A 27208-nucleotide genomic window follows, 5' to 3' on the forward strand; every position below is an offset into this window, starting at 1 on the left:
TTGCAAGGTTCTCAAATCAAATCCAATCAATCTTTATTTATATAGCGTCTTATACAATCAAAATTGTTTCAAGGTGCTTTCCAGAATCCCAGGGCCTGACCCCAGACAAGCAACAGTGGCAAGAAAAAACTCCCCTTTAACAGGAAGAAACCTTGAGCAGGACCAGGCTCATGTAGGGGGACCCTCCTGCTGATGGGGGGGGGGGGGGGGGGGTAGAGAGAGAGGAGAGGAAACCATGACCCAGTGGGGTGACAGAGGCCTGTCAGGTGATCATGTTTCCGGACCCCGGCAGCCTCAGCCTATAGCAGCATAGCTAAGATGTGACCTAATGATTAGACGACCCCCTAAGTATGTCTATGATAGTAACTGGAACTACAGAATTAGTAACAATAAGGTTTTTCAAAGAGGTAGGTTTTAAGTCTGATCTTAAAAGTGGCGATGGAGTCAGCCTCCCGTACCTGGACAGGGAGCTGGTTCCATAGCAGGGGGCCTGGTAGCTAAATGCTCGGCCCCCCATTCTGTTCGTTGAAGCTTTGTGTAATTGCAATTTCAGCGGGGTTTTATGATTAAGGTGCCTGAGAATCAAGACGCCCACTCGAAGTGACAAAATGTGCACAAAATAGCAGCCAGGGTAAAACACAAAATGGAAAATAACATGGGGCATTTCTCTCAAATAAAAGGAGGAAAAATGGTATTTTACAGAGCCTAAATCAAGCAAAATATGAGACAAAAGACTCAGATTCCACAAACTGTAGAGGTTCTGTCAGGGAAATCTGAAGTATTGAACCAGTGAAATTCAATAAGAAAGATAATAAAAGCTTGCCCGGATGAAGAAATCGCAGTCACAATTTGGGAAGTAATACTGTAGAGTAGATGGGTGTTATCTTACCCCACATGGCTGAAAGATGAGTCCATCCACTTCATGGCTGACCTGGGAAGTGAAGCTGCCTTCCAAAAGCTGAAACAGAGATGGAGAAACATCTATAATCCCGTCTAATGAAGCAACAGCTCGTTTATGACAGAACGGGTGGTTGAGAGGTTGGAGAGGAGACACCTTAAAATGATCAATTCATCATAATGGTGTTCCCATCAATCAGATTGTGATTGTTCCTGGTTGAACACTGACAGGATGCCAATTTCATAGAGTAAAGGAGCCTTTTCTCCTCTGACATGGGTGATATTGATTTATGTAACTCTAGGACTCAATTTTGTTGCCAAGTTGGGCTACATTGTTAAAGAATAATTGCTCTAACTTTCCATGCCAGATGTGTAAAAACTCAGACCTCACAATTATTATTTTTTATAAAGTTAATAACAAGAGGGGCAAAAATCTATTACTAAGTTATAATATCTCAAAGTGGCAATGAAAACATCATTTAATGCTCTTTTCCTTTTGCAACAACATTTGTGGTTTCCTCTGTTTAGGCCGGACAATGTCTCTGTTAGCACAAAGGCTCTATCTGACCCATGATGAATCAGAAAATAGAGCTCATTGTCGCTGGGCAGTGTAGGATGATGAGATGTTATATTTCCTGATCTGTATCCAACAAAGTCAGGCTCCGAAATACACTAAAACACAAGTTTGTTCATCAAAATGAGGGCTGTCTGACACAGAGTGACGTGTTGTGGGTACAGCCCAATGCGCACTACTCGCGAATATTTGAAAGAATTAAATTAAAACCATTCACATTTGAATCTACTTATTCAAAGTCTTTAACAGAGTCGGCAAAGTATTATAATGGAGGGCAGGATTACATCAGAATATCTAAAGTTGCACAATCTTTTTTTTAAATATATATATATATAAATTGGATCCATCCTAAACCTCAGCAATAATTTGTGTGATAGATGAGTGTGTCTGAGAGATCGATAACTGTAATATAACAGATCATGTGGAGGACTGAAATAGAAGCAAATCATTATGTCCCTAATGACTCAGAAGAGTGGATTTCAGATCTACATTTACACCGTCTGCCACAGCTGAGAAAAGGAGCCGCCGTCACTATAATAGGAGATGACAGGAGATGAAGCAGTCCTAACGTGCAACTGATGCCCTTGTTCTACATTACTAAGCACGTGAACAGCCCAGACGAAATTATTTATGAGGAGGAATGACACATTTCAAACACTAATCGCCGTTTTATCTTAATTTGAATGTTTTCATCTGGCACAAATAGAAAGAAGCTCGATTGATGAGCCTTTTCTCTGATGTCCGGTTTGTCTATTACTTTTTTTTTTTTTTTTTTAAATGCAAAGGGGGAATTTTTGAAGTGTAATAGAGACATCGATAAGAGATGATGAAAGAACCGCTGCTGCAAGGTGCTTAAATGTCTTCTGCAAAAATAAGGCTGGAGGTAACAGCACTAAACTATTGAACCTACACATATATCAGGATATATTTATATATATTTATTTTCCAAAAAGTATATAAAGCACCATCCGAGCTGCCTCATCTCAGCTCTACAGAGATTGATCCGCTGTTTTCTGGGTGTGGAGCTTCTATTTCTTTTTGATCCTTGGCCTGTAATCCGGCTTTAAACTGTCTGTTTGTTCATCCCATATTGCAGAAATAAATGAAACTTGATGTTTAGGAACAAAACCACACAGATTTTTATACGAATATGCTCGTGCATTCTGAACACCTATATATCGTTGTCACTTGTGGTGAACGTATTCCTAAAACCATAGAGGTGGGTGGGATTGGAGAAAGGGTGACGTCAGAGGTGAAACTGGTGCCTTATGTTCGACAACCCAAAGTCTTTTAGCTGCTTTAGCAACATTGTGATATTGATTTTGATTGAATTAATCACTGAGAGTTTCAAACTCCTCAGAATATGTCTTCCAATAACAGTCTACAATAATTTGAGCCCTGAATGTTTGGTGTTTTTGTAAGCCTTTTATGTAAAAACCCGATTGAAATGCTGTAAAAGTAGATATTCTGTATATTTGTGCAGAGGATAAATATCTTTAGGAGGCAGGAAATGGGCCTGGTCAATAAAATGGAAAGCAAAGGCATTAGTGCATTGCAGTGAATATCAAGTATCATATGCAGCCATCAGGGTGAGTGGAGAGAGAAAAGAACACGCCACACGGGAAGGTACCGAAGTCTAGATGCTTCAACTTCTCTCTTCTAACAATCAAACTATGATATTTTTCTATTAAAGCCAGGATAAAAATGTTTTCTGTGTCGCATTTGGTTTCATAAAACAAAACCATGTTTTTTTGGGTATTCCTTTTGTATTCTTTTTAAAATGTTATATTGTTTTTCCTCTACGTTTGCTCCATAAACCTCCATTATGTCTTCAAGATTGCTTCTCAGCAGACTCATTTTGTGGCTGAAGTACAGTAAATGTTGACATCTGGACCAGACGCAGGAGCCAGTAGGCATTGCTGGATGGAGACCAAAAACAGCCTGAGAGACTAACTCGTGCCAGTTTGATGACAGGAAATCCATTACTGAGGAGATCTGTGGAATTTCCTGATGAACAAATTGCTTTATATTTACTTGCTGAAGCCACTGTTAGAGTTTCTATCACATCAACGTGGGTGCTGTTATCTTTATAAAGACATCTACACCAAAGCAATGGTGTCCATCTAAATAATTGAGTAAATAAATCAAAATAAAAATGTTGGAGCAATGTCATTGTAATAAAAAAAAGTCCAATCAGAACAGGACGGTTAAAGAGGGGAAGAGAGGCGGTTATTGGTTGTTCTGTAGCACGTGTCACACACAAGGATCGCCTCGCTGGTTTTCATCCCCGGAACAAAAAGCCTGCCCTCCGTGACATGGGGGCTTTAACAACACTTCAGCATCTTCATGGACCGTGCCGCTGTGAGATTTCATCTACAGCCGTCGAGGACATGGCGAGCGCCTGCTGTCTGGCAGATAGCAAAGCTGCTCGGCTGTCAATAGCAATGAGAGCCAAGGAGAGTCACAGCACAGGACGTGACCGACTACCATCATCTGTCCTGCTGTTGCAGGCCGCTAACCAAATAATAATAAGACATAAGTACATTTGTCCGACCCCGTTCTTCTAAAACTGCTCTGCCCTGCTGTGAAAAATGCCATTCCTGTATCTGTACATTCTGTCCAGCGTTGTTCCCCAACTGGTCTGTCACAGACTCCCAGCAGGCCATCGTGGAGACAATTAGTCCTTAAAAAAAATCCCAGAACACATGCTGGTAGACTTCAGCTTGAGAAATACCAAACTCTCCATTACGTGTAAACTGTCAAATACAAGCAAGAGGTTTTAAAACAAGCACAACATTTTTGCCTTGAACATATAAACACCTTCCAGGATGTTGAGGATATCAATACAACTGATCTGTAATTAATAATTTATGCCATTAAAGGGCAAAGGTGAGGCATGCCGTAGTCCAACAATCGCTGTAACAACAATTAATAGTTTGCGTGACGTCACCAAGACCACAGCAACTACCAAACCAAATTGCAGCTGCCATTTGCTATTTTGTATTAACTTTAATATGTGGCGTTCTTTAAGTTCCTTTCAGCTAACTGATGAGCTCCTCTATGTCACCCTGATAGAGTGAGGATGGAGCCACTTAGCATCAGAACTGAGGGGTTACTAACACACAAAGTGAACCAGGCGGCCTTTTCGGAGAGAATGTCGTCACACTGAACATGACACAGGGTCCAGGACTCTCACCGGGGTTCCACTGTGACAACATCATTGGCCCTGATAATATCAGCTTGGGCAGATAACGAATAATGTTAAATTTGTGGACACTGTGCAAGAGTACCGGTAAATGTTGAGCCGCGCGCACACACACACACACACACGCACACACAAACACACAGACACACACACGCGGCTCGGCGTACAGCTGATGCTCAGCTATAAATCCAGCCATATTACCTCCTGCACTGTAGTGTAGACACGGCTTTTTTCTTCTTTCTGTTATCGGTGTTTCACACTCAATGAATGTGTGCTTCCCAGTCTCTGGCAGGGAGCGCACGTTGCTTTCGCTGTTCTGGCCACTTAATCTTCTGAGTAACTTTCCTGATCAGTGACATGCACCACAAAGTGGAGTCATAAAGCAGCGGGGCTGACAGCAGATCTAATTTGGTGGTAAAATCTATTTGAAGCGCCTTTTAAAATTTAAAGATTGATATTTGCCTCCACTGAATTGATTTGCACATGCAAGAAGGAGCGTATCATTCTATTAGCCAAGAATTTACGGCAACTGTATCCATTGAGCACAAAGGAAGAACAGTAGAGACAGTTGTACAGATGATGCTCCTTAAAAAAGGAGGACCCGCATAATAAGGTAAAACTGGTTTCCAGTTAGTTCCCACTACTATGAGGGGTACATGTACATTTATCTAAAACAACAGACATTTGTTTGCTGAATGTGCAAAGAAGGCAGCAGGAAATATAGTGCTCTTCAGCATAATGAATGAGTCAGGGCAGATGACACGAAGCTTGACAACCGTGCTGACACGAAGGGATGTAGCCAGACTCAAAAGAACCGATGCCTTTATGAGGGAATGGCGTGTAGGCGGCAAGTTCTGGGAGTTCCATTTCAGTTCTCTTGCCATCTTAGCACACCCACCCACCACCTCCGGTGAGTACAGTGAACCTTGGACGAACGGTGAGAAGACTTCCACTCACAGATCCTCCTATAGTAGGGAAGTTCCCTGGAGCGATAATGAGGCGAGGGGGAGGGTAGTAAACCTGTTTTTATGGTAAACATTGTAAGGAATGAACCAAAATATATTGTTGATTGAATATATCATTGTGCAGATGAACATCAGTCAACATTTTTTGAGGCCTCCAGTGAACTTCAGACAAAAACAAGTTCTTTCCTCCTGAGACTTTAATAGTCTGTCTGCTACATAATTGCCTCTTTTTCTTAATCTTACTACTACAACAATAGGAAAACCTGAACGCATGTTATATAAATTTCCTAGAAGGAAAAAAACAGCAGAGGAAAAATGAGACAGATTCAAAATGCATATGTTGATGATACACATTTTTCCTTATGTTAAATATTTCTCTTGCTTCCATATGTTTAAAGTGAGCTGACAGTGAGCAGTGGAAGATGGAGTGGGGGCTGTATCAAAGAGTATGGATTTATATTCCAGTCAGTATTCATATATTTTACTAAGAAAAATGAGAAATATGCTGAAATACTTCCAACTTTGCAATTAGCCAATATTCTCAGGTTGGGAATGGAGGGTCCAGTTCTAATAATTCTCAAGTTAACCCTTTTTTTAATTTAAAAAAATTATTTATACACATTTGGTATCAAACACAAAACCACTAAAAGCAAAGGAGCTTCTAACGGAACACTATGGAGCCATTCCACCGTGATGGTGAGCTTATCTCAGATGACCTTTTTTTAAATGCATGAGTCGCGTATTTCAATCCATATCGATTGCTATTTCATGTTCGGCTCTCGTAACACGATCCGCCTCAAATACTCGTTCAAAGGGTCTGTAAAGGCCATATAATGAAAAATCTGAGTCCATTAATGAGCTATTTTGTTGTGTCAACATTCTGATTTTGTGCACGGAGGCTAAATGGATCTCAATCCTACCGAGACAGCTGTGCACTGGGTGACCATTTTAGCCGTGTTTTGCAGAATCTAAAGTTAATAAAATGTCAAACTACAGAAGATATTCTGAAAGTACCAGCGCATGGACCAATGCATTCATTTTAAGAGGTAAATGGGTGCCAGTTAGGAGAGGAAGGATAAAGCAGCGATAATGAATGCACAGCGGTGCAGAGCGCAGCCCACATACTCACACATGCTCCTACAGACAGCAGACAGACAGTCAGTGTGAAGAGGCAACAACAGAGAGGCCCTCACCACAGACTGCTGGTCTTAACCACCACAGGAGAAGAGATTCTACTGTAGTCATCTTTAGTTGATTAGAGAGCAGGCCTACCCTAACTTGCGTGAGGATGAGCTTGATATGTCAGAACCGGAAGAAACAAACAAGACAGAAGCTCCGCATTGTAAAACTGTAACTGCTGCCCTCTTGGGGGTAATCAGTGTAATAAGTAATAAATTAACCCAAAGGGTTGTTCTGGTCTATGAATCTTCCTGTGGTTCAAACTAAGACATTTATGCACATCTATGTACCGTATATGTGACTCACTTGTGACTTTTTAATTCTTTCAGTAGTTTTATTACCAACATTTCCCTCCGTCAATGAAAAGTAACCGCTCGAAGCTTCAATGCCAATTTTTAAGACAAAATGTCGTCTGTCCTCTTATCAACAACCCTTATGTACCTTGAAAGACAATTTCACGAAAAATTCAAAACAACAGGTGCAGAAGCAGATGAGGATCTAATCAGGGGGAACCTATGTTTTGGGTAAAGAGGATATGGCCACCGCAGGGGTGAAAGAGAAAAAGCAGACGGCAGACGAAAGGCGGTGTAGGCGGTGAAATCCAGAACAAATAGAAACTTCGTAACATCTGAAGATACCTGACCTGACCCTAAGGAAATATGGTCTCTTCCTTGACTACATCAGCTTTAAGCCTCGGGGCCACAACAAGAGTGGCAAAGCAGAACATATAAAGTGAGTTCCTTATACCACCTCCTATCCATTCCCCCACTCTAGTGATCCAGAGCTTAAGTACCGGTGCAGAGACGTGCCAGGCACCGTCTGATGTTGCCTCCCGTCTTGCTGGAAAAATAAAAAGCTTTTTGAGCCACTAAATCAAACAAACAGTCATGGATATCATTTGATGTGTAACCTCTTATACAACGGCTGACATGATTCTCCAGCGAATGAGTGCAGCAGTAGTAGAAAGAGAAGACATCACGCTGCCTGCTTCCTGAAAGCGAGAAAATATGCTAAAGGAATCTCCATTTCAGGTCACTGTTTCTAAGAGTGGTGGGGACGTATCCACATATGGTAATTCCAGTTTAGTCTGGGCGAACGCAGCAGCAAGTTGCTCGTCTTGTGGCTCTTAAGCACACAGAAACCACAACGGGGAAGTTACCTACCAGTATGTGCATCCATCGGCTGCCAGAAGAAAAGAATCTCGGTAATGAGTTTCACACCGAGCAAAACTAAATTAATGAAACAAAGACCATCTGAATGCTTGACAATTGCAAGTCAAACAAGAGCCTCAGTTGGGCATTAACTTTAAGAGACCTTATTAATAATAGAGCCATTGGGTTCTAATCTTATCCTGAACCTGGGGTGGAATTAAATAGTGAAAACAGTGAAAAGGTCTGGAGAGCTGGTCGAGAGCAACACATAGGTGTTCATTTAACATGATTGGAAACTCCTGCGAGTCCTGCGCAGACACAAAAGGTCAAACAGAAACCCTCAAAAAGGTAAATCACACATCTTTGAAAAACTAGAGCTGATATTGAGCGAGGAAAAGTATGACAAAGTGGTTTTTATGGCTGATATGCCAAAGTGCTTTGAAAAGGAAGACGGCAGCTGAGCCGCCTGAGTCGACTGAGGTGAATAAAAATGATCACATGCTGGCAAACGCATTAACGGAATTGAATACTTTTTCAGCGTGTTGAACCACGTCTGTGATGTTATAAACTGTGGAGCACTGTAACGGTAACGCTGATGTTTTTCTAATTTCAGGAGCTCTTTGACTCCATGAATCTCTACCTTTTAAATGGATTCTCGATGGAATGCCGAGTGCACACAGTCAGCAAGAAAATGGTATTCCAGTCCCATTTTGACTTCCATTAAAATGGAGGAGACGGCTCTCAGCAAAGCAGAGATATTAGTGATTTTAGTAAAAGGCATTGGCACAGAGACAATAGCGGTTTAATATGCAGCAATGGTAAGCTACAAATTCTAAAACTATATTAGGTAACACAGGCTAGGGCTGTTTGTTTAGTATGATAAAAAACATTTGCACTGTTTTATTCATATGCTGTACTCGTGTGTGTTGTTTTAATTAAGCCTTGGTGGTAAATATAAGGGGCATTCTATTTTGCATTCTGTACTGTATTTATACACATGCATTCTATTGTACAATGATAATATAGTCTGCTCTCTTCTATTCTACACAGAATCCAATAACATAAGTACCGAATTCCAACTAAAAGAAAGCATGTGTTAAGGGGCAGCTGTTCAATTGAAGTTCATAAGGTGGTCGACAAGAAAATGCAATGTAGTTATAATCACTCCACAAAGCTACTGCAGCTGCCTGATGAGTTACCATTAAGACACTCGTGTTGTGTTATTTTTTCATGCAGCAAGAACAGCTGTAAAATAGATTTGTTATGGAGCCAGTTCACAGTAAATGTCAAGTAAATGTTAAACACCACCTGAATCCTTGATTGCATGATAATAATACAGCCCCTTGGTCACAGAGCTGAAAGAAGAGCCAAATTATTCTCTCCACACAACATTTTCTGTCTGTCCAAACTATGCATTTGGGAAATTCCCCAGATTTCTAATCCAGTTGTCAGATTGCTAAAGCTCTGTATGATACAAAGGGTCTTTGTAGTGTAAATGGATGAGTTAAGGGAGCAAAGGGAACAAATGGTCTCGACTGGCAGGAAATGGCAGCATGAATTTTTAAGTGTTCGAGATGAAAAAAAGCAGACTGCTGATGTACAAATGCTCACACAATTTGGGTCTGTGAAGAAATAACCCTGAAAGGAATTTCTGGTCAACGTGCAATGAAGTGGGAGATTGTGCAGCTTTGAATTAATGAGCTAGACCCCCGCTTCCCTCTTTTAATATCTGATATAACAGAGCTATGACTGTATGAGCAGCAGATGGCCAATGAACAAAACAATAAAGCAGTCAGAAACCAGACAGAATCGGAGCGACTTAATTTCTACAGCATCAGAGGTGACCCTAAAATGCATACTGGGAAACTGAAAACAGGCCACACTCCAAGATCACTGCTGGCAAAGAATGAACATAAAGACGACAACAAAAGAAAACACTCTCTGCTATTAAGGGACTTTGATGAGCCTGGATTGAGTAAAACATCAAAATAATGGTGCGCCAACCTTGCACAGGCTTGGTATCAGAGCAAAAATGCAGGATGCTGATGAAAGCTCGGCAGTTGTTTTGAGGATAAAAGTGGTCCTTTGTTTGCCGAAAGAAACATATCTGAAAGGTTATTAATCACACCAAATTCAAGTAAATCCCGAGCTTCGCTATGATAATCTTCTTTGCATTTTCAGGGGGAAGAGACACGGCAAGACTAAAAAAACATTACATTCAGCTTTTTTCTGTCCAAATGTACACTAGGCCTCGCATCAGCAGTCAAGAGTAATCCTTCATATTACACCCATTTCCTTCTAGGTGTAACTATTTGTACTGTACTTCAGGATGGATTCTTATAGGCAATGTGTAAAGATGAATATTACTGAATGTGCTGACAGCAGTCTAACGAGGAAGTCTCAGAGACATCAAGCACAGGATCGCTTCTTATATAAGCATTACCAAGCAAGATTGAAATTCAGTTTATAACCTCATGGGGGTTTCATAGGTTACTGTTTGGACAAGGAGAAATAACTACAAGTAGAATCTTTAGCAGCTACTTAGATTATTCCAAGAAAATACCATTCTGGGTCTGATGCTGAACCCAGATTTGGGATGCAAAAAGGCCACAATTCAAATTGATAGTAAGCACGTAATTAATGGTAAATATGTGTTCCCTGAGCTGTAAGGTGTCCCTTTAAGGTGTACACCAGTGCTGATACCTTGTATTTTAGTGGAATCTTGAAACCAAGATTGATGGCATGAGGAAGGTGGAAAGAGAAACTTGAGAAGGATAAGAAAACTGTGGTGATGTTAAAGCTACAGTACCTTATTATTAGTCAGATGGTGTGGAGGTAGTGTTACGGCGTTAATGAGTGTGCCTGCTACGCTATATGTACTGATGAGGAGATCGCTGATATGACTACAGGATACATTCTGATGCATATAAAGTCACAGAATGAATCGGATGCATCCCTATGACACCAGGAAATCACACAACAGAGGAATTAGAATACACTGGGAAAAGAACCAAAGATCTTGTCATGACAACGACTGGATATTCCTTAGTGACCAAATCTATAATCCAATTTTAACCCAATAGAAATGCTATTCAGTGACTGAAGATAAAATTAAAGGTGGGAAAAAAGCAAAAACAAGAGGGTCTATCTGGGCAATTTAATGTAGAGTGAATTATATGTATTTCCATTCCTACAGCTGCTCCACATACAAGCACCTAAGCCTGATGGTTTCTTATGAAGGAATAATCTCTGTATCCCTCAGCACTAAAAGCAGGAAGGTGTAAATTGAATTGTTATCTGTAATGCAGGGTTAAGAATATTATTGGAAAACATCACAGCAACGTTCATTTTACCTTGCGTGATGCGTGAATGTCAAAGAAAGATTTATGTCGGATACTGAAGGGCTCCTTGGTTTTGTCAATCTGTCCAGACTTCATCTTTTCCATTCGGGGAGTAATGATTTCTTTTTCTATGCACAGCAGACGGATATTGAAATTGCACTGGCCAACAGGCTGTCCCTGCAAAAACACAAAAGCACAAATTAAACCATCTTTATTCTCACCACCAAGAGCTGTGAAAGCCTGTAAATCAGAAAAGCATGTGTGGAACACATAGTGCTGCGCTCCATTCTAACCATATTCTAACCATAATAAGGCAACGTTGTAATGTTAATATGAAGGGTTGAGAGTCAGAACAGATTTTGTGAAGTATTGTTATACTACAAATCCCAAGCATAGTTTATGAATTTTTAAGTTGACCTAATGCTTAAAATGTGTTCCTGGTCCAAAAGATGGAGAAAATTATACTGGCAACCCAAAATGATGCCTTCATCTGCCGCATGAAAAAATATGCAGTTTTCTTGAGAGAGAGCGTTGAATTTCCAGTACAGGTTACTGGTGTAACAGCTGGTAGCGTATCCCACACATTTGGCAGCGTGTGTTAGCCATGACATGCAGACAGAAGCTGTAAGAGCGGCTGATCCAAGGCAGGCACTATCCATGTGTGTTCAACAAAAAAGCAGATCAAAATCTTATTTAGATATCGTAACAATCATAACATGAATCAACAGTTAACATGAATAAAAGGAAAAATGCTCCCTGTAAATATATCTGCAGTCGCTATGAAAGGAAACAATTTTTACATTAGGCTATTTACATTGAACCTTATTACCAAAATTTCTATTCTTCATACATTTGAAAGTCTAATCAGATTACAGGATGCACATTTAATCCATATACGGGTCTGTAATGATTGCCACATGCCCTTTAAGTGACAGAGCAGTCTGTAATGCCTGTGGGGGCATTATCTGATTGAACAGGGAGTCAACGCAGCCGAGCAAACGCAAACAATTACCGTTTCATCAGGAGATTGCGAGAATAACCTTTTAATGTCAAGACCAAAGGTACCAGGTGAAGTGGGTGAATCCTGAAGCTAAAGTAGCATACAAATTACAACAATAATCTTGAGCTCCCCAGCTATAGAAAAAAACATGTATACAAGCAAGAAAGACTTGCGAAAAGAGCCTATACTTTCTGCTCTGTATAGATATTCCTATTCTGTGTGTGTGTGTGTGTGTGTGTGTGTGTGTGTGTGTGTGTGTGTGTGTGTGTGTGTGCAAGTATAAGCTAATATTATTATATTTTGGTTAAAATCATAAATCTGATTAATTCTATAGATTATTGTTCAATGAAAGCTCAACTACCAAGTCTGACAGCGTTGCATTCATGGTATTGCCTGGCCCATATTAAAGGACAGAAACAACTAACAGCATAGGCGATCTATATATAAATGCACATTAAATGTTAAACGCAAAGAACTGCAGAAGCAAAACTAAAGCTTTTTTTGCTGAGAGGCTTGAGGGGCTGGAAGAGTGACTAAAAACACATTACATAAAGCTGACGCGTAGGGAATACTTTGAAAACGCTCCTTTCTTTGATAGTTCAGAATTAGTGACATTATACGGAGGTGAGAAATTAGCATCAGCCATCAAAAGCTTATAAAGTGCAGCTGTCACTGGGCTAGCACTGATAGTGGGAGCTCTAAGCAAGCTTCTGAGGAAACAGAAGCAGACAAACAACACGATGCCTCAGAAATTAAAATCTGCATTCATGTACTCCTGCTGGGATCTGTGTGTCAGTGTGTGATTAAGTATGCGTCACTCAAACTACCCCACTCTGTTCTGTATTATCCTGGCCACACGTACCAGTACTCCCATAAAGCTTTTGACAGATATTTGACACCTCCGAAGACAAAATATGTTGTTGTTTTTTTTAACTTTAACTTGGATCCAACTAATGAAAGTTGATTTGAAATATTTGCATATTTTCCAACGTCACCAAAACGAGCTGGGGTCTTAATTAACTGGTCTCTGTCTTGGGGAAAAACCCAATTTGTGTCTCCAGACTTTGAGGGTGTATGCTGTATAAATTACCACGGGCAGAAAGAACCTCGCCTATCTATTGTCTTTGCTCCTTTGACTTCCTTAATGTACATGTGGACTGCAAGACTCAAATGAGCCCCCAATCATTCTAGGGCAACGAAAAGCTCAACAAACCACACACTTTTAGCTGGATTTTGTGTAGCAAAACCTATAAAAGAGGTATTTTCAGAAATAGATTCTGGCTAAATAAAAAAAATAACAGCAGTCACTTGCATATATTGTGATTTATGATCACATTACCAACACTGACAGTAAAGAGACCAGAGCCAGAGACCAGAATAATCTGTTTACAGCATATCCAGCTCAAGCCCCAATGAACTGAAAATTATTATAATGAAAACTCTGTTTAGTTCTGTGCCGTCGGAACACCCAATCCTCTTGTGCCAGTTTTACACCCTCGATCTCGCTGCCTGAATCTCTGTATATTTATATACTCTCTGCCAATAAAACGTCTAACAGACACTTTAACCTAATTTAAGCTCACGAGCAAAAACTCCGATTAAGTCAAAGACTGTTACCACAGAAAAGCCTGAAACCATGAAGATTTAGAGTTTCAATGTCACAGAAAGCTGCTCTCCCCTCACTATAAATCAAAGCGGCCACCACATACTCCAAAGGACATGTCTGTTAATGAAATAGGGGTATTAGGTACAATCAATAAATCTAAACTGATAAATTGACTACCGGTAAATGGCAAATATACAGGTCATAGATGAGTAGTACTGAGAGGAATCTTGTGACTGACACTGCTGTGCTCGTTTGAAATAATCATTTAATAATTTGAGTCATACAATGTCCACTCTTGATGTGCACTCCTTTCCAACACAGCAAGTCTTGGCTGGCGGTCCTCACATCATTGGCTAATGCTGATGAATGCAGGCCTGTCAGGATTATTGGACTTGGCAGACTTGAGTGGCTCGATAAGCTTGTTCTCACCTGAAGAACTGCAACCATTTCCCTGCACGTCGATTCTAGGAAAAGAGTTGGAATTCCCCTATGGGGTGCAAACTAAGCTCCTACCTTAGGGTCAACAAAGACAACTGGTGTTAACAGTATATTTAACTGACTGAACACATATCATATCGCATCCTACGATTTTTATTTACAATTAGGGTCACTGCTGCAAGATATCGTGTTTAATTCCAAAATAAGGGCATTCTTTTCTTTATATCCTTTAGAAATACAACTCACTACAATCTAGTAACAAATAACACAAGCTCTCATCATTTCCAATTTGTGGAATTCTGCCATTATGGGTAAATGCCCTCAGGTGGTACAAGTTCTGTCCTCTTCCGACTTCTTAGACAACATGTCCTGGGTCCTATTGATGACAGCTGGATGGTGAATGGGTGGCTGTGTCCCTGCTTTAACATGTCAGCAAACACTACGGACAAACAGATGTGCAGCATTTGCTCCTCTGTTTGTCTCAAAATAAAAGTGAAGCTCTTGGTGTGACTGTTTTCTTGCTGGTCCTGTGACTTTGTTCCCAACAAAGAGAGTGAGAGGTTTGATTAACACCCGCGTGCGACGGAGTCTAGAACCCGCTCCTCAGCCAGGGTTAAATTAGAACTCAAGGTTAATCCAAAATTGAGCCAAAGCTGTGAATCATATCACACTGTTTCTACTTGTAGTCATGAAGTCATCAATAATGCATTTCTCTGGGTTGTTCTAACGGGCCCTTCGACGGCCAGCTGCTGGGAGGTGACTGCAGAAGGTGTCGGCGTGTTGTTGAACGTCAGGAGTTACAAACTACCGGTACGCCAGCAGTCAACCGTCTAATTTGAAATTAACGGACCTAATGCCAGTAAAGTACACATATCCAGGCAGATATGCCCTTAGCAATATATAAACACTTCTTTTTGTTCAGACTTTAATATGACTTTGTATTTAATTCTGCCTAAGCTCAGAGGCAGAGCTGTAGCAGAACACATGGCTTCATTATTGTTTCTAAGATTCCGGGTCTCCTTGAAGCCACTCAGTGTAGATTGGCATGGTGAAAAAAAGAATTTTTAAATTATTTTTGACATGAGGCTTCACCGTAAAGAAAACATAATGAAAGAATGAAGTGTGAATACTTCTCATAGCCACTGTAAGAGATTCATTTGGCAGCTAAACTGGCAAGAAATCTATTTCTTTTGCAGCTGACAAAAGAGGATAAACAATAAAAAAAATTCTTTACTAATTAATTTTTTTCAGTCGGAATCTTGTCTCCTTAAATTAGCTTTTATGGCGAGAGGAGATGATTTATCATCAAAATAATTCCCAGTACTGTGCTTTACCTGACTGAAATCACTTGAAACGAGCACCCTGCTCTGGCAGGAGGTGTGTTTTTTCTCCTCCGGTGCTTTAAGTAGAGGCGTACCTCTGTCAAGGGTCTAAGGATGCAGCCGAGGTTCAACACACCACAGATAATAAGTCTAATAATGGCCCGCTGCAATCGATAAAACTGTTCCTTGGTAATGGAGCAGAGGAGGTCATGTAGCCTTACTAACCCCTGCACCAGCTCACAAAGAAACCCCACTTCACCACTGGAGACCTTACTGAACTGCTTGTTTGTGCCCATGTTCTGGCTGATGGTGAGAGGAGCAGAAAGAAAAGCAAAGTATAACTAACAACCTTAACAATGCCTGAGGTTTCCATCAAATCTTAACAAAGGGGATGGTCAAGACTTGCTAAGAGCACATTCAATGCTTAGTTGTGTCTATAACGTCATTTACAGGTGAGTTATGTAAAGGAATACCAATAAAAGGCATCATGAAATCAGTTTAATGCTGCTGTAGAGGAAAACGCCAACTTGAAATTGTAAAAATACTCATCAGAGTGACCAACGGCTCTAACGGCACTGGCAAGGTGACTTAAAAAAAAGCCAACCGAGTCATTTTATGTGTGACAGCCTGAGTAATATTGAGTCTGGGTCGGATGCAACCAGTGTTCATTTGAGTCATGGTACTCTGGTCCTTCATCCCAGTGTGTGACAGTCTGCACAGCACGGCACAGCACAGCACTGTATTTTCTAGCATTCGTGTTGACAGGCCTGTTCATGCCGCTGCAACTTGATTTAGTATCGTCTTTGAAGGACTCAAGCAAAGATGTGAATATAAACATTTCCCAATAAACACCTCAATTCCATGTTAATGCTTTTTCTTGACTTACAGCCCTTTTGTTATAGATGGATATAAATCTTGAAAGAACCAACAAAATTTCCGATGTCCAAAAAAACAGCCTTGTCAAAGCTGAGAGTGTAACCACACTGTGACCTGGGGCGACTGGATATCCCAGAGAGTGACAATACATTCTTTGGTAGCGCTACTCACATTGAATTTAATGATGTCGTATATCAAGTAGCGCGGGACCGGCTGACCATTCACCTTGTCGATGATCATCTCCTGCAGAAAAAAAAAATTAAATTCGGATGAGTGGAAATGGGAAAAGGTGACAGTTGTAAATGTTCAGAGGGAGATGCCTGCAGCAATGGGAGGACAGCAAAGAATCAGGAGGGAAGTGTGTGCTGGGGTTCACGCTACTAGCACATGAAGCAGAAATAGCCCCATGCATCCATTAGGCAAGACGCAAGTTGGGAGTCAGGTGCAGTGATGGCGAAGGACACCCAACAGACATGATCGACTCTCACAGAAACGGTGCACGATCGTGACTGCAGCTGCAGCAAAGCGCAAACATTCCTGGCACTCGAGTAGCGCATCTGAAAGTTTGGTTGCAGCTCCTGCTTTGTTGGGGTTAAATAAACAGCCAAACACTGCATTTAGAGAACTATATTTATACCTTTTTTGCTCATAAAGTATTTAAGCCTATGCTGCACTTTTGGTAAAAATGGGAGCTGACGCAAACACGATATTTTTAGGACTAAAATGATTGCACTGCCAACATGAGTGAGCTGGGAAAACAACAAACAAGATACTTAGTTATTAGAATATACAAAATGTGTTTATTAACTGGTGTTATGTAAGGCAAACTCAATTTAACCGATGAAGGAAGGGTAAGGGTAAGACCAGAAGATCATATAAATAATGAAATATATAATCTCAAAACAACAAATAAATGTACCAGGATTCAATTGCAGTGAAACCACAAGGGTAAAAGTGCCTAGAAGATGGATGGATGATTGCCTCAATAACAATGTTGCTTCAGACAGGAGCCTTTTTTGGGCCCCGTGGCCCCTATTTCTACAGCTGCGGAGTTCTATCTGCCCAGAATGTTGCCGAGCTGATCCTTGAGCAGTTACTGCCAATTTGCATTAATACAAAATACAATGTGGGGTTTCACTAAATATAATTGTGGTTGGCTTGGAGCAGCCATTGTAAATGGTTTTCAGACATTCTGACAACAACTTCATACATTCTGATATAGAGGAAATTGAAGGTCAGATGTTTTAAATATAACAGTGGCTCCACTGCTGCCTGGAGGTGTCCGGGGGCATGCATTATGGCTCTCCTAGCCACAGACTGTGCAATATAATAAGATTACTTTACTCATGTGAGCATCATGGACACATATTAAGGCTTTCTAAATGTCGTTTGCACAGCTTCGTAAACCACGGTGGTGCCGTTGACTAGCTTCTAACACGTTTTAGTTGCAGTAGAGCCAGTAATAGCAGCACATCATCTGGACAAAAAAAACCCATATAGATAATTTTCCGAATTTACATAACTGTTTATTTATGCTGCCAAACTGCTGCAATCACAGCGTGGAACACTGCAGCACATACACTACACAGCAGATGCTATATGGTGAGATGTGAGGTACTTTATTTTCAGAGTGGTTTGTGAGAGGCTTTGGAAGACGTGAAGTCATTTCTAGGGGCTCTCTGTCATTGCTATGCATCCAACGCACTGAACTGTTGCACTGATAGACGATAGCAGTAGACAAATACATAATGAGGCGAAAGGAAAACAGGAATGTGTGTGCATTCGTTCAGAAATGGCTGTAAAGCCTTAAACGCTCTGCTACAACACATGTTGAACAGGGAAAGAGCTGATCTTTTGGGGTGAATATTAACATATCAGACAATAGAGCGGGGCTTGAACAGGCCTCGTGTTTAACCAAGCGTAGCTTCTCTGAAGTGAGAGTCTGAAGCTCCAACAGATGATTTAAGAAACAAAACAAACCTGGGACTTCACCAACATCTGCACTGCTCTCTTAAAAGAGCCACGACACGCTGCAATTAAAGGTCTCATTTGAATATCAAAAAAAATTTTAAAAAGAAGGGGAAACTTATCTTATTCAAAGAAATTCTGGGTTTATCATTAATACAAGATTTTTAAATTTGAGATTTTTTTTTAAATTTTCTGCCAACAACAGCACCTGGTGCTGAGAAGTAAAGAAATTTGCATCATCCAAACAACAGCAACATGTCAATAACACCACTTTCACACTGAAATTAGCTGCAGGATTTTCTAACGCGGGTCGACCCGCCTTTGCTCAGAATTTGGGCGTTTTCACATTCTCAGTCTGGGTCTGACTTCAAGCTGAGGTGTGTTGTTTCCTTACTCTACACCAACGCATTGACGTCGTTACACCTTTACGTGCACGGAACGCTGCCGAGTAAACAATGGACAGCATGTTTGTTTCTTACTTTGCGATTTTGTCCGTTTGCAAAGTTTGAAGCTCAGCACAGATTGAAGAATGTCGGAGTGCCGATGCAGCGAAAGGCGGATGGAATTTGTGGCTAATCTGGAAAAGGCCTTAGAAGCTCGAGGCGGGGGAGGCGAGTCTTTCGTGCTTCCATGGTGGCTATTTTGGGCGACGCTGCTCGTCATATGTGCGCAATACAATTGCATCAAATTTAACAGCAATGTTGTCAGGCAACACTCGATTTGTTTTTTGTGTTGTGCTTAAAAAAACATAATGGATTATTTTAGAGTTTTGCACTGAAACATTGAGAGAAGTGCCTTTCAACCCAGGTCATGGCACACTCGGGTGTTGTGAGAGATTTTAAGATGAACCATGGGAATTCATCTGAAATCACCGAGTTTAACTAAAACTTTTTTTTTGTTTGCAAATGATCCAAACATCTCTAAGTTTCACAGAGTATAAATATAGAGTATATCGTCATTATTAACTGAGTGTCAACTCCTAACATTTTCAGTCGGCGGTGTGCAGTGGGACTTTCTCAATTTAAAAAAAATACACCATGGCTTAAAAAAAAGACAGAAGTGACTGGGAGAATATGCCAAAACAACTGAAAATAACTGATTAAGCTGGCACATTGTCATGCCGCTCCGGTTTCTGTTTGGCACTAGAGCTTGACAACACATTGAAGGAGACAGGGGGCACCTGTGGTGCAAAGAGCGAGCTCGAGATGCTCAAGGAGTGTGCCAGAGCTGAGTGGCTGCATATTCATTTGTAAAGTTCATAATAAGCCACGCGGTGCATCCGATGCGCTCCTGCTTCCTCCTGGTTTTGATTTCTGTTTTTCACCTCATTCAGCTTGTTTATCGCCTGTCCCTGCATCCGGTCAAACTCCTGCTCTTCCAACAGGCTGCAATATTGCCATAGAAACAGAAAAAATCTCTGCCAATCAGAGGTTGGACCCAGGGAGATCAAGAGAATGATTTATAGGAGATTTCTTTCATGCTGCAGACCACAAATTTCCCAGGTTGCTTGAAAGTTCATTTGACAAATGCCAGAACAAGCTTTTCATATTGCCAAAAAGACCAGCATCAAACTGGGAAAACGCAGGAACTTCCTGCAGTGTGAAAGGGGCTTAAGAGTCTGAGCCTGGTATTAAACGATAATGTTAAGTCACCGTCCTGTTGCCCCCCAGAGCGCATTCTGCTGTCCATTCTAAAACAACCGAGTGACAGGAGGAGCGACAATGCAAAGTCATGTATTTCATTCACAGTACACAGGATCATTCGCTTTATTAAAGGTCTTTGGCAGTTCTATTCCTCCACCTAAGGCTGGAGAGACCTATGGCTGAATGAATGTGCATCAGAGGAGAAAAGTAGAGCAACATGAAGAGATGCAGGAAAACAAGAAAAGCCTTTTGGGAGCAAAATGTTGCATGCAGCTTTGAAATGAGATGATGACAAATAAGAATAACTCACCCCATCCAACAGGGTATTCGCTAAATGGGTGCTTGGATCCTTCCGGAAAGGAAACTCAAGGTTTGCTATGTGGAAGACTGAGTTGTCTCTGTCAATCATGAATACTTCATTTTTTCCATTGATCAACATCATGTACCTGTGGGAGAAGGCAAAACTATTAAAGTTCACAATGTCACCAGAAGGACAGATGATTGTTACATTTTTTGAATGTCAAATGTTTGCGTTTTTGTAGAAACATTGATTTTTCTAAATACAAAGCTGCTTAAGCCAAGCAGCGAGATTGTGATGATTTGAAATGAAACAAAATGAGTATTAAAAGTGTAATTGACAGGCACCTTGACTTTAGTTAACATGTTATAACCTTTTATGACATTTAGCACCTAATTTCCCTCGCTAGATGTGTTAATTGCTCATTCATACATCGAAAGACTAAACTAACTGATGCAGAGAGAGAAAAACAATTACACTTGACATACAGATGCAGGAACTAAACCAATTAAACCTCCAATAAATAAGAAGGCTCTTTCACAAATACAAAGGTCTTTAATTAAAAGCGTCCTCTTTTAAAGGCACATTTCATCACTGTTTTTTCCCTGAGATGAGTACGCAACTGCGGGTTTTTATAAACGCACTAAAAGATAAAGACAATCTCTTCCAGACATACTTTTAAATTACTCTTCATGTATTTCATTATATGAAGTGTATGGCGTATTAAGAGACACCATTTATACACCGACCCCACCAGATAACTCTGTCTCTGTCACTCTGTCTGAGTGACTGAGTGACTATTGATTAGTGTTGGTGAACGTATCCAGCATTGCAAACACAATTCCTTGGGCTCTTAAAGATAACCATCAGATTTTCCACTTCAGCTGATCCATATTCTTGTATTAATGCTAGTTAAAAAAAAAATCAATACATAAAGGGAACATAATCATTACAGTGTAATAATTCAGTGGTGAAAGGAGGGATTAGCAAGACAACCCATCTTAAGGATTGTTTTCAGGAGGTGGTCAGATTGTTTCTCCCTCCTCGGACTGTCTGGTTGATTCCTGGTTCGTAGCATGTGGGTCTATCTGTAGCCCACAGGTTACTTAGTGCCGCTGCTGTAGGAGGGCCAGAAGATTTGTGGTATCCCCTAGCAGTGTCAAGGGAGTAGAGGAGGTATAAGGAGGCAGGCCAGTACACAAGGAGAGTGGTGGGACCACAGGAGAGCAACAGCCCAGCAGCAAGGCCACTAGCTGCTCCTTTGTGAGATGCATAACAGGAGGAGCATCACCAGAGTTCTCCAGCAGGTCACACGAACTGTCAGAAACTGTCAGACTCATTAAGGGTGCCATAAGGGCCCAACATACATGAGTGGGGCCAGTGTTTACATCCTAGGAGTCCAGCTGTCACCTCAACAGGAGCAACACAGATGCTGCAGAGAGTGCAGAGGAAAATGGAGGCCAGATACACTCATCCACACTATCAGTCTTGAGGAAATTTGAAGAATTTGGATCAGCCTGTGGGCTCATTTATTTCCTAGATTTTCAGTATGATTCTAAATACAGTTCTTTATGGGTTCCTGATTGAGATTTTTAATTTTTCCTACATTATTTTGTTCTGAGTGAATTACATTACATAAGTGGAAAGTTTCAAAATGAAAACAGGATGCTTTTAAAAATTGAAAATGTAAAATTTGAGTGGGGCATCTGGTTAATCAGCCATTAAACCAGGCCAGATCTTTACACTAGAGTACAACTGATCATGTGGCTGGCATTAATCTGCTTCCTTCCTCTGCATCAGTGGCAGCTTGTTGGATTATAAAGCACAGAGTTTAAATTCTTTGCAGTTTGGGGGAAGAATGCTCTCAAACAGCAAGAATGAATAATTGTAAGCAAGTGTAATCTTAACCATTTACAGAAATAGGAGCTAATCCATAGATACCCAGAACCAAAATACAATCCTGAGCAATCATCTCACACATTTCCCAATTTCCAGCCTTAGGCATGTTCTCCGCTTTTAGGCGCAACAGGTGACTACTAAACTATTTCAGATGTGGTTTTGTTTAATCAAGTTAAAAATAATTGGTCTCTACCACTGATTAATTTATTAGAAATTTAAAATCAATAAATAAATAGCAGGAATCAGAGGGTGGCACAATACACTCCTCCTGATTTACGCCTGGAGTCAAGTGCCCACACCAAATGTTCACTGTTTGATCAACAAAGTCTGCTGATCACTAAGTTGGCAGGCCTCGTGCGTAAATTCAACAGCAGGGCAACGAAAAAGGCAAAAACCTTGATCCTCCCTTCTGTTGGTTACCAGAGAAAGGAGAACAGATGGGCCACACCCAACAAAACAGGCGCCACTGTCCTCCAACAGAGTCCTGAAGTTCAACAGCAGTAAGCAGTTACTAATACAGCATCTTCATCCCAAAGCCATGTACACACTTAAATTAGACGGATTTTCAAAAACATCATCTGTTACCATGTGCTTCTGTCTATTCTGCCTTCCCACCATAACCCTCTGAATCACAATGTAGAGGCACTGTTCAACACACGTAAAGCAGTTTCCCTTAGTTTGATGCGATCAACCTGACAGAAACATGTTTTTCCTTTTATACATGAATGAATTTATGAAGCCTCTTATATACTATAGGGTGCTTCTTCTGTTCTTACAGCAATAAAAAAGAAAAAACTAAAGACAACCAAAGGTTAAGGGTTGTAATCAGACCTCTGAAATTGAGACGATTTTTGTGCAGTTTTTAGTTCCTAAAAACTGGGTAAAATGTTTTGTGGTTAAACCAAAAGCTACTGCAGAATGATGCGTTTTTCAAACCGGCTTAATTTTACCGCCATCATCACAAAGGGAGTCGATGCAATGGAAGAGCCATCAATACCAGCTGGTTCCAATGGAGAAACTGGCACGAGACCAGCTCTGAGGCGGGGTGGAGAATAATACACCAGCTGACAAGTATGAGCTCCAAAACCTCTAAAACCGTGTTATAAGCTACGCGACTTGTTTTCACTGTTTTTCATCAGCTTAATAACGTCTCATTTACTAAATTAATGAAGTGATAATTTGTTTTTGTGGCTAAACTGTGAAACTCTCACATGAAAAAAGGAGTTTTGTTGAGAAGGCAGATCCGCTGCTTGTGATGGGAATAAAACTACTGCTCTTAATAGGTTATCGACTAAGGATGTGTGGGGAGAGGAGGACCAGCACACCATCAGCACCAAAAATCTGGCCTTAAACATTCAGCCTTTTGTTCCTCCAGGCATGAACGCGTAGGCAGTGGGCACTCCCTTCAGTTAATCAGAGATCGTTTTCACATAAAGGAAGCGTGAGAGTGACACACTGGACATAATGCTGCTGTGGTGGCCAAGAGATCAGACACTACGCTCCCTCTGAATGAACACAGATAATGACATGGCCTGGACCACATAATTTCAGATAATGTTGCTTTGAATGTATTTGCATTTGCAATATATAACCTGAAAGTGCACATTGCGTCTGCACATAATGTGCTCTTTGTTTTTTCGTGTGTACGGTTTAAGCTTTAGGCTGAAATTTATCTGCAGGGAATCACAAAAAATACGGGGGAGGTGGGAAAAATTGAATAGGGATGACATTTTTTGCATGGGAGTGGGCACAAAGCAAGCATTGTTCAGACGAAATGCTTGTCCAGAGGTTTCACAGTGAGCTGTTTAATGATTTCCACGGGTGGGAGGATCTTCTTGGGCTGCTTTATTAAAGAAAAGGAAAGTTAAAATCATACAGGTAGGAAGAGTGCCACACCATTGAAGTGAGGACACGTCTAGTCTCCCACCAGGAGAAGGGCTTCCTCTGCTGCCTAATTGGCTATTTAAGCACAACTAATGCTGTCAAGTACATTTAAAATGAATCCATGTCTGACCATTACCGGGATACCTGCCGCACTTCCGTTTATCCATTTACCACTGTCATCTCGACTCACTCAAGTCAGACACCTTTTCTTTGACAGGCCATAAAACCCCACAACGAATGTCCACACCAGTGTGAAGCCCTCTCAACCAGTTTCATCCATTATGCTCCACTCCTGTGATTGATGCTGTGAGCCTCATGTTTTAGCCTTTCCCTGAGCTCCATCCCTAAGAAATTTAACCCTAATGAGGCACAGGCTGCTATTGTGTGGCCTGGACCTGTAGCATGACTGGGAGCAGATGAGCCCCAGAGGAGGTCTGATCCAGCAGCTTCTCACGTCATTAGTGGCACATCAACGGGCCTAGAAACACCATGTTGAGCTTTCATTTAGACAGCAGAGATAAGAGACAAAAACAGAAAGATCAATCCTCCAATGTTGTGCAGTGTTCCCTCACGGGGACAAAAGCAGGATATTTAAGCCGCTTGAAAAATTTGAAATGATGGTATAAGTATTTTCCTCGGCAAATATGCTCAACCACCACCTTTATTCTAGACCTAAGTATAAATGAACTACTATGCAATTTCTCCTTTATTTTAAGACTTTAAAATGGAGAAGTTTCACTAAACTCAAACTCAGCTTTAATTAGCCATTTTTCTATACTTCTGCCATATAACAATTGTAAGAAGAAAGTTTTTCACCCTAGTGGGCTTTTGAATATCTAACTAGCACGATGGATTGAATTTAAAGTGGACTTTTGATTAGCAATAACAAAGCCACAATCTTCCACTGCAGATCCTCTGGAAAGAGAACAACAATATTCAAAGTCTCAAAGTCTTCACTCCCCTTCACAGGCAAAGACTCATCTGGCCAAAAGGAAGCACCACCAAAAGAAAATATTAGAACCTGCCCATCTTTGTCCTGGTTTGTTCACTTAGGGCATCTCTGCTGTCCTCTCTAAAGCAAATTAGAATCCACAAAATTGTTTTCTCAACACCAGCGAAGTTGTGTTTTCTCCAGTATTATGAAGTAATTCCATGTTGTCAGAGATGGTTCAACGCACGGTAAAAGGAAACAACGTTCCCCAGGAACCATTCATGCAAGAGAAATAAACAAATTAGTTGTCTGAAGTGAAGACATTCACCCATTTTCTCCTTTTACTGCAGAAATGGTAGATATTAAAGGCTAAATTATCCAATTAACAAGTAAAAATGACTTCCATTACAATAGGACGTTTTCCTTAAAGCAACAAAGGGAAGCAGGGCTGGAGCATGAAGTGGTTTTTAAGTAGAACCTCAGGCAAGGAGGGGAAAAAACATTCCCAGACTGCCTTAAAGAGACAAAATTTCCATTAAAAATCCATTTCAGTTCTTAAAAGGCCACTGGGCCACTGGTAGGAAGGTATGGCATTTCTCTGTGTGCTCTGAAACGTGTGCCTGGAATGTCAAATTGGGATCACAGGGGAAACGCTGCGATTAGTAAATCTCGCTGAAAGTGTTCAAAGCTCCAGTCTTATCTGATACGCCAAAAGACCTCTATATTAAATCTGATTAATTCATGCCACTTTAACATTATCAAAATCAGAGCTTTCAGCAGCAACGGGGCCCGAGCGCTGGTGATTAAAAGTGGAACCGCTCTGGATTGACAGTCTCTGCTTAATAAGCAGTGGGCCTTAAAAAGCTCACGCCCTTCTGGTGTTTCTTGCCCATCAATCAAACACTTAATAATGAAAATCAACATGACAGGAATATTAAACATCTAAAAATTGGCCTTAAAATGTCTCCTTAATTCTTCGCGCAAGTGTAGAAAATTAAGATGACTTGTACATGAAAATGGAAACACTATATTGCGCGAGTAAAAAAAAAACCTAATAATAATTAAACAGGATCTTTCTCCGTCATTGTCATGACAGCGGATATAAAGAAGCTGTGGAAAGAAAGCTCAAGGCTAGAGCGGAAGAGCATAGAATCCCTCCCTGCATTAACTAGAGAGGAAACTTTAAAGTACTGGCATTTGCAGAGGTAGACGCCACATAATTGCTGTAGCTTTGTTGGCCAAATCTGCACTCTGCTCTTTTTCTTCCAGTCTGACAGGAAATTAAAGCACCAATATGTAGGACCCTTAAACTGACTGCAGTCATTAAATATTCACAAGCACATTTGCGCCAGCGAGAGTCACGTTGCTTCACCGCTGGAACGCCGGAAATCCATTTTTACCACTCAATAGCTTTTGGGAAAACAAGCCGTGGAACAATAGTGACATCCTCTCCCTTGAAATGTGAAAGTGAGACTAACGAGTTCTACAAAGTCATCCCAATTAGTGGTCCCTGACCTCTGTGGGAGATGCCTGTGTGGACATGCGTGGACAACAGACCCACCGTGTGCCGTCAGCCTTCCAGCTGACTTTGTATGGACTGTGTTCTAGGAAAGTGATATTTTGCCGGTCCATGGATACTGGCTGAGCACCAGGAAACCCAGATCTGCAACAGCAAAGAAGACATGAGTAGACAACACCATTCAGGTCTGGAAATGGGTAAAGTCCTGAGGGCTAGAGGAGAAATCAGACTGTACCATGGACAGGTTGTAAAGTGACAGTGTTTTAATTCAAGACAGGAGGAAGGAAATACCAGACTCTGGCGAGCATGTATTTATAATTAGTTCCCCTGTCAACAAACACTAAAGCACTGTTGCCTGCACTCTGGAGTTTTACGGCTGTTTACTGAACTTGTGTCGCGACAACATGATGATTAAACACTGGCGTAAGTCAGAGCCACAATGCGCTGAAATAAAGATGGAGGACAGGGTGTGTAATGATCCTAAAACCATTAATAAGGCCAAGTCGCTTGAC

At 40.9% G+C, this 27208-nt stretch overlaps 1 protein-coding gene across 1 annotated transcript in view; it reads right to left on the minus strand.

Moving 5' to 3' along the window:
• Window positions 1-27208, minus strand: part of rngtt (RNA guanylyltransferase and 5'-phosphatase) — a 47013-nt gene that overhangs the window by 13620 nt on the left and 6185 nt on the right. Inside the window, exons 8-12 of the mRNA XM_003971833.3 lie at window positions 26739-26840; window positions 20476-20611; window positions 16726-16797; window positions 11325-11489; window positions 890-958 (exon numbers count right to left, since the gene is read on the minus strand). Coding sequence (XP_003971882.1) covers window positions 890-958; window positions 11325-11489; window positions 16726-16797; window positions 20476-20611; window positions 26739-26840 — 544 coding nt within the window. The remainder of the gene's footprint in view (window positions 1-889; window positions 959-11324; window positions 11490-16725; window positions 16798-20475; window positions 20612-26738; window positions 26841-27208) is intronic.

The sequence above is a fragment of the Takifugu rubripes genome, chromosome 16, assembly GCF_901000725.2.
Source record: "Takifugu rubripes chromosome 16, fTakRub1.2, whole genome shotgun sequence".
Taxonomy (NCBI): Eukaryota; Metazoa; Chordata; class Actinopteri; order Tetraodontiformes; family Tetraodontidae; genus Takifugu; species Takifugu rubripes.